Raw genomic sequence first — 8,702 nt, 5'->3', positions numbered from 1 at the left:
GGAGAAAACACAGCCAGGTTTTTTAAAGCATAAATTTATTAAAATAAAATATTTCTGCCCCTATTTCTCGCCTTCTTTTTTTTTTACATCTCAAATACTGCCTTCAAGAATTTCCTCGTGTCTAATGCATCTTTAGACACTAAGATTCATTTCTGCAAATAAGAGAAATAGTGATGCATGACATGTACCCTGGTTTCGTAATAAATATAGCCTACAGTCATTACAACATAACCTACCAAACATTTTAAATAAATATGGAGGTAGATATACTTTCTCAGCCAAGGAACTTCGAATGCTTTTTGTAAACATGTGATCATCGATTATTTCTAGTTTATCAGAGCAAATTGTGTTACCTTTTTGTAACCCTTACAAACATATATTTCTTTCTTCTGATGTATCGAATATGTCTTCTCTTAGTCTCTATATTATTTTTGATCTCTTGTGCATTCATGTAAGTAAATATATTTTGAGTGCCTAGCAATGTTAGTATTTTTTATACAACCACCATGTACGCCTTGTAACAGACCATTGGCCCAGTCAAGCTGTTTTTACAACAGCTTTTAGCCTATGGTATTCTTTTTTTTAATATAATGCAGGCCCTTCACGGCCCATGCAGGAGTGGTATACAAATGTAATGATAAAAAGAATCATAGTGACAAGTCAATACACTTAATGCGGCTAATAAAAGAGTCGATGTTATTGCAGCACACAATATTGTTAGTTAACTTGTTCCACTGGGAAATGGCCGGCGGAAAAAGGGAATATTTGTGAACATTATCACGACTTGGGGGAGGATAGTTTTGGAATGATTTAGTCTGGTTGAGCGTTTTGGAGGATCTTGCAGGTAATGAGAACGTGCTATCTGGAAATGACCATGGTATAAGTGATAGATGAATTTTAGTCGCGAAATTGCTCTTCTCTGCGAGAGGGATTTTAGGTTTGCCCTTGCTAGCAGACCTGAGATACTGGACTGCCTTTTGTAATCCGAATATACAAACTTAATTGCAAATTTTTGTATGCATTCTATTTTATTTATAAGGTATTTTTGATTAGGGCTACAGATTAGATCTGCGTATTCTAGGCATGGTCTTATTAGTGTTTTGTACGAATTTAGTTTGAGGTGTGGTGGTGCTGCGCATAGTTTCCTTTTTAAAAAGGATAATTTGCCTATGGCTTTTTGACACATGGTTGAAATATGCGGCTCCCAGTTAAGGTTAGGCACGAGTTTAATGTCTAGGTATTTTACCTGGTCGCTTTTGTTGATTGTTGACCTTCCGATCGAATATGCAAAGTTAAGCGGGAGTTTCTTATTTGAAAGACATGTAATGTGTTTTTGATGTGTTCAGTTTTATGCCCCAAGTGTTGCACTAAGAGTAAATTGTTTGCAGTGAATTATGAAGTTCTATCTGGTCTTCCGAGTTGTGTACGACTGTGTACACGACACAGTCATCATCAAACAGGCGCATCTGAATTGAGCTTTTAATGAAAAACTGGATGTCGTTAATGTACATCAAGAACAAAAGTGGTGCCTACCAGAACTCTTGTATTACTGGAAATAAATTTGTGCTGTGTTGTATCCACCTTTCTTTTTTTTTCTAGCAGTTTGCTGAGAACTTTTTAGCAGTTGGTGTCCTGAGGAGTGTGGAGATGAGACAAAGATGCAAGAGGCACACATAATGTATATAGTCTCTTTATTCATACCTATATTAAACACAACAGCTGCGATTTGGTTAATGCAATGGAACAAAAGTGCAAACATTGCGGTCTAGATTCTAAAAAAATAAAAAGTTAAGTTTCTGAGCCTATGCTAATTGCTCACACAATAGGAAATGCAAATTATCGGAGCCTGACTGAAGCCCAGCGGCAAGAAGCCTCAGTGGTGGCACCTAACACAATCCTTTGGTGGGCAAACAATCTGAACGAAACCAGGCTTTTTCTGGTCAACTAAAAAATCACTTAATGTTGCATTAGTATACGCATACTATGAGGCTTTCGGTGAGCGAGCGTAACATGACAAACAAACAAAAAAAAAAAAAGAGGACATTGCTGCTGGAATGTTCTGAACAGCTCTTTGTTGCTTGACAGGAATCCACGATGCAATCACATTTGCGTGACAAAAATATTAGTTGGACTAGTGCAGCAGCAACATGATCTGGCATCACGACAATATTATGTACAAGTACTACAATGCGCACCTGTGCGATCTTGCGCGACTGGCGCAAAGCCCTTTAGAAAAAGCTGTGGCAGGATTAAAAAGCACAAGAACAATGTTAACAACCAACTTCTACAAAGCCAGTGTCAACAACAACAAAGAAGAAACATAAGTAGCGTGGTGGACCCTGTTGAGGGTGGCGCTTTTTCCATGCGAAGTATCTCACTTCCATCGCTCGCGCTGCTGCTTGACGTCAGAATCCTTGGTGCTTGATGTTGGCCGTCGTGGTGTGGGGATCTTGGTCTGAGATGATCCGCTGGGTGTTCGTTGACGTGTCGCAGATGGTGTTCTTTTCTGGCTGTGGTAGCCATCAATGCTGTCCGCGGACAGGTCGCTGTTTGCCCTGCTTGGCGGCCTGCTTGATGGCCGACTTGACGGCCGGCTTGAAGGCCGGCTTCGGGGTGTTCCTATTTGAAGAAAGAGCATGGGAAAAGCTAGAGGTTGGCTAAGGTATGCGCAAACAGGACTTTATTACACGCAGTCACCGACCAATAATTCGGACTCCATGGGAACCACCAAAATGTCAGAATAATCGGTAGTCTGACATACCGGTTTCGCCCAAAAATTTTTATTTCACGAGTAGACAAAAAAAAGTGTTCTGCATTCTTGAACAGTCACTTTTGGGGATACTTTCAATTTTGTGTGACAAGCACAAGACACTTCGGCATCTACGAGCCACGGTACTCTTGGCACAATGCAAAGCACGCTATCTTTTGAATGACAAGTGCAAGCAGCAGCGGTGTCTACAAGTGACAACATCCTTTGCACAGTGCCAAGCATGTCACGTTATCACAGCACAGAAATGCTTCTGCCCGTCAATGTGTCCAGTGCTAATTAAGTGAAATATCGTGACAATGAAAGTGTCCTCGAAAGTGATCATCTAGGAATACGGCCCGAGTTTGTCAACGCGCACATATGCTTGCGTTTGGCCATGATCCATGGTTCATGGCTATGAGCAAAACGTGGCTGTGATTTTCTAGCCATGCCTTTTATGCTATACCTTTTCACGCTTTTTGCACTTCATCAGTGGTAAGTGTGATGTCCAGACATGTCAGTGCGATCAGCCGGCCACGTGTGGTGGATAATAAGGGTGGTACAGAATCAAGCGGAAGGCATTGCTACAAGATCACTGCCTGTAGCTCGACCATTGTCATGCTGTCACTACAGGTAGACAAAAGTACAGTAAATGCAAGCCCCGAATATTCATTGTGGCCGACTAGATAGGCTAGGCTTTGCTATTTTCAGTTTCAAGGAGGCACCACTGACATGACTGACAACCATGCCAGAAACATATCAAAACAAAAATGTAACTATTTCTGCTTAACACTTGGCCAAACAAGCACACAGTCATGCAGTTGGAGTCCGCATTATCGCACGATGCACTGTAAGATGCTCAAAATTTCGGTTGTCCTTATGCAACTAGTTACAGTCATGGCCTCACTATTAAAGGACGTCGTTTCATGAATCCTTCAACTATAAGGAGTTATCGCACCGATACATGGCTTTCTCTCTTTTCGACTCCGTTAGAACACTGGAAGCTACATAGCGGAGAAACCAAGAAAGCAATGCCCCAGGCAAAAGTTGAGTGTCATGGCAGCAAAATGGCTAGTCATGGCGCCCTGTGGTGGCCACAGTAAACTGTGCTACACAGCACACCGCCACCATCTGGGAGGCCAATGCAGCTGATTAAGCTACACAGTGTAAAGATGAAAGGATATCTCTGTCTTTTTGATATCACAAACAGATAGATTTTTCATTTATTTAACTCAAATTAGTAATTATGCATCATCGAGAATGCTCTTGTGATTGCAAAATCGGCTAATAGTGTTGGTGGGTCCACCCGTTTTCGGTTATGTTTCATAACAGCAATGCGGAAGTGAGAGCAAGAAATTTTTCTGCCGCATGCAGTGCAGTAACATTTGACTCGCATATTCACAGTAGCCTGTACAACAGATCGGCAATGTTTTCTTACTATGTTCAAAAAGTCTATGGGGCTAGTGGTGGCGCCTTGGAGCTGTCCAAATAATCAAGTTTGTGCGAGTTATCCGTGTCTGGTTTATTGGTTTGTGACTGTACTGGTCATTTGGCTGATCTATGGTTTTCTACCTTTGCACCAAGGTGACCTTTTGGGACAAATGAAGTCCGCTGGGTGAAAGGCTAACAACTATGGGTACAGTATTACAATGTGCTCCAATATAAGAAGTGAATTTCCAAAATATAAACTGTGGGGATGCGCGACTCACGCGCATCCCCAGATATCTTGTTTTCCCCCATCTCCTGCAATCCCGCTTCGCCGCGTGGCCTGCGTGACGCCCGCGGCGGTTGATGTGGTTGAAGCGCAGCGCGAGAGATGGCGCGAGTGTTGCGCTGTTACCGGCGGGGCTACTTGGGTGCGGGAGCGGAAGGCGCTCTCTCTTGGGGGTTCGAGACAGCAAGCAGCACGGACGTGCCGTGCCGCGCGTGCAGCGACCCATGCTTCTGCGAGACCATCTCGCGTGGCCGCCTTGGAATGCGCCACCGTTGGCGTGACAGTACGCGCGAACGACCAGGCGTTGGGATCCAGCAAGGGGCGAACATATTCGCTCGTTTTCCGGTCGCGGTGAGTCGGACTTCTAGATTTGTCGCGCGCCCATCGGCATGTTTTGTGGATAGCAACTCGGCTAGCAGGCATTGATCTATGAAAGGTGCAATAAATGCCCTTGTGATTGTTTGCACTACTGTGTTGTCGTTCCTTTGTCCCGAGAGCCACGGGAGGAGAGACCCCACATCTGGCGCCCAACGTGGGGCTCTTGGGGCATCGGACGATAGTTTTAACAGTTTGCTTCGTTCGAGACCTTTGTTTGAACCGAAGCGTAGGCCTAGCGTGAATTTTGATCGCTAGCGTCGGCGGCGTGCTTTCTTGAGTGAGGTTATGGTGGCTGTAGTGTGTTTGAACATGTCAACATGCTAAGCCTTTTCGCAAGTGTTTTTTTTAATGACATTCGTCAGTACGAGAGCCACGTGGTCTGCATCCTGGGAGAGCGAGGCTGAGCGCCCGCGGAGCAGTGGCAAGCCTGAAGCGAGTGAGTACGGAAGCCTCGTGGGTGGTCCGAATTTCTTATGTAAATAACTTCTTCTATCTCTTTGACTCGGAAGAAGTCGCGGCTCTGGGAGCCGGGTAGCCGCGGGCCACGGGTGCCACTACGGGCTGACTGGTATTGCGGCCTGGCCACGGGCGCTCCGACACCGTCTAGGACGGTGGGCGCCGTCAACTCGGATGCTGTGTGCACTGAGCGGAGTAGGACCACCTCACAGAGCTGACGTCTCCTTGCGGCTGCCTGTTTTGCGCTCATTTTGGGTGTTGTTTTGGATGCCGGTTGTTGTCAAGGTAGCGACGCTTTAGGCCTAAGGCTTTACGAAGCTGCCTGTCGCACGTGAAGGGACACAACCTGGTGGACCGTGGCGTTGAGGTGTTGCAATTCGCTTCCCTCATTCTATTTAGCCTCGCATGAATTGAAATTACTCGTTCCGACTCAAGGAAGCGAGCTTCGTTCACGTGAACTTAGCATCTGAGTAGCTGCCCAATCTTTGCTAGCCGCGTTGAACATCGTACTACGTGGGCGATGCGCATGCAGACTTCCTCTCCCTTGCACTACTTTAGTGTTTGCCGAGTGTGTTGAGTGTATGCAGCGTGAGTGGAGTCACCCCTGGCTTGCTGTCACCTGCACATCGTCTGCGCTGCTGCCCCAGACTACGATCGAGCCACCCCGGGTGATGGTGATGCTGTGGTCAGTTCGACGCAGCGACTTCGGCGGCCTCCTGTATCCAGCTCACAACCCTCGGCGGCGGACAAAAGAGCCGGCGGTCACCGACAGCTACTGCGGCTCTCGCCAGCAGGGCGCGTCGGCGCGAGCGACGCTTGCTCGTTCCGACTACTGCGTCGTCGTTTCCGGAGTCCTGGCCTGGAATCGTGCCGCCGAGTCTGCAAAGCTGCCGCTGTGACCGGCGGACGTCAGCGGTGCACCCAAGGACAATGTCGGCTCGCATGCTATGGACAGCGTGGACATTTCCGCGGCGCGGCCACTGTTTAATGTTCTACCTTGTTCGCGAAGCACAGTTTGATGTTAGACGGTGTCACATGTTTCGCCGGAGTATGCAGTGATTTAAGGTTGGGAGGATGTGGGGATGCGCGACTCACGCGCGTCCCCAGATATCTTGTTTTCCCCCATCTCCTGCAATCCCGCTTCGCCGCGTGGCCTGCGTGACGCCCGCGGCGGTCGATGTGGTTGAAGCGCAGCGCGAGAGATGGCGCGAGTGTTGCGCTGTTACCGGCTGGGCTACTTGGGTGCGGGAGTGGAAGGCGCTCTCTCTTGGGGGTTCGAGACAGCAAGCAGCACGGACGTGCCGTGCCGCGCGTGCAGCGACCCATGCTTCTGCGAGACTGTCTCGCGTGGCCGCCTTGAAATGCGCCACCGTTGGCGTGACAGTAGGCGCGAACGACCAGGCGTTGGGATCCAGCATGGGGTGAACATATTCGCTCGTTTTCCGGTCGCGGTGAGTCAGACTTCTAGATTTGCCGCGCGCCCATCGGCATGTTTTGTGGATAGCAACTCGGCTAGCAGGCATTGATCTATGAAAGGTGCAATAAATGCCGTTGTGATTGTTTGCACTACTGTGTTGTCGTTCCTTTGTCCCAAGAGCCACGGGAGGAGAGACCCCACAAAACTTAGGTTACACTGCTTTCTAGTAAAATATTAATTGTCCAATGATACAGAAGAGCCAGATTCTGGATGCCCATGAGGACAAACTTACACGCTTGCATCACCTGCACCAGAAACAAGAGAACCAAGGGTAACAGTAAAGTTATAAGTATGAGCTTCCCAACCAAACACTACCATACGCACATCAAATCTCTTATGCTCAAATCTTGTATCAAATCTTGCACGCTCTCGCATGAAAACAAGTAACAGATTATGTGTCACGTGTAAACCCAGCAACTAAAGATTCCGAGACAAGGACTGCCTTTACCTTGCCTAGATGTTGAAGTTATGAAACAGAGCAGTGACATGAAACAAAGATGTTCGAAACAACAAACATGAAAAATTGCACAAAACATGTTCCATAATGTGGCCGTTTGGGTGTGTTGGGAAGACGTGACTAAAGTGCACAACCAGACGAGGACGGTGAAAGAAGACAGGAAATACACGAGTGCTAACTTGCAAATTTTTGCGAGTCAGTGCTCATGCGTCTCCAGTCTCCATTCACCGTCCTCTTCTGGTTGTGCACCTTAAGCTTTTATTCATCAAATATGGTTAGGTGAAGAATGTCAAAAAGAAAAGCAGCTATGTTGTTAACAATGACTCAATGACTAATTTGTCCCAAACAACTTCAACACTCTCGGGTACTGTCAGTAGTGTCGCTGTAGACTCTCCAATGAAGAGATTAGAATCCACAAAGACTTATTTTAATACTTTGTTATGCAAGTCTTACAAGAGCACATGACAAGGGTTGGTGGTATTTGCTGACATGCGTGATGCCCATTTGAGAATTTCAAGGAAACGCCATTAACGTTTCTCCAGTGTTATCATTTTCCTGATAGCTACACTGCACTTGCATAATCTCCACCTATAGAGTCCACTGTAGTAAATTCCTTGCTTCAGTTTTTCCATGGTTCCCAAGAAAAATGTATAAATGGGGCTCTACTATGTAAACTGCTTCCACAGTTGCCCAAACTTGCACGAAAGAACTGAGAGACAAGTGCAGAGAGCGGGAATTGAAACCAATGGCTGCATGTGCTTTGCTTTGGAGACCGAAGTTGTGCTCTGCAAGAAGATTTGTCCCATTAATTCAATGCAATTTAGGCGATAGAGGCATTAGAGTGCTTCATCAACATTGTGCTCACCAAGGCGGGTGACCCGCAGCTGGCCTGAGCCGTCACTGAGCTCGTCGTCTGCGACAATGCGCTGTTGCTGCTGCTGGCTCAGGGGGACGCTGCGTTCCGTCTTTTCTCGCACCTGCGCCCACCAATGGATGGTCAAGACAGTGGACACAATGAAGATGCCCACATCACGTGCCCGGTGGTGAACGTCGAATTACTCATGACCGTGACATTCAGTTTCTTCTTCTGTTGGCCTTATACAGTGTGTTCAGCACATCATAGAAAGCAACCTGGAGGCAGCAAAAATCTGCAGACAGGTGTCTCTTCCTTAAAGTACACAAAGTGTTTACAGAACAATCAGCATTTATTTTACATGCTTTGTAGAAGAGCCAAAATGTGTAAAAAGAAAAAGATCTAAAAGAAAGTGCTCTGGTAAGGCCTGGACATGCCCAACTTGCCACTGTGAGCGCACCAAGGGCAACATGTGCAGCAGATCAAACAAGTTACCCCAAAATCTTGCACACAATAAGAGGTTCACTTTACTTTGGCACAGTATCACATTCACTTCACGTGTTCTATTTGGCTGCCAAATATTTACTAAGTTCAAGTGTTGCTTTGTAATATAGTGCACAA

General features: G+C 46.6%; 1 protein-coding gene across 11 annotated transcripts in view; it reads right to left on the bottom strand.

The window, feature by feature from the left end:
* Positions 1 to 1,674: 1,674 nt before the first annotated feature.
* Positions 1,675 to 8,702, bottom strand: part of shot (dystonin-like protein short stop) — a 318,414-nt gene continuing 311,386 nt past the window's right edge. For 9 of the 11 annotated variants that reach the window (XM_075669853.1, XM_075669851.1, XM_075669852.1 and 6 more), the window contains 2 exons: positions 8,094 to 8,205; positions 1,675 to 2,619 (listed from right to left, as the gene is read on the bottom strand). In XM_075669853.1, the coding sequence (XP_075525968.1) occupies positions 2,375 to 2,619; positions 8,094 to 8,205 (357 nt within the window). In that variant the 3' untranslated portion in view covers positions 1,675 to 2,374. Of the gene's footprint in view, positions 2,620 to 8,093; positions 8,206 to 8,702 lie in introns of those variants that run through there. The other 2 variants (XM_075669861.1, XR_012822837.1) reach the window with 2 other exon arrangements.

The sequence above is a fragment of the Dermacentor variabilis genome, chromosome 9, assembly GCF_050947875.1.
Source record: "Dermacentor variabilis isolate Ectoservices chromosome 9, ASM5094787v1, whole genome shotgun sequence".
NCBI lineage: Eukaryota > Metazoa > Arthropoda > Arachnida > Ixodida > Ixodidae > Dermacentor > Dermacentor variabilis.
This window is presented reverse-complemented; position numbering and strand designations above follow the sequence as displayed.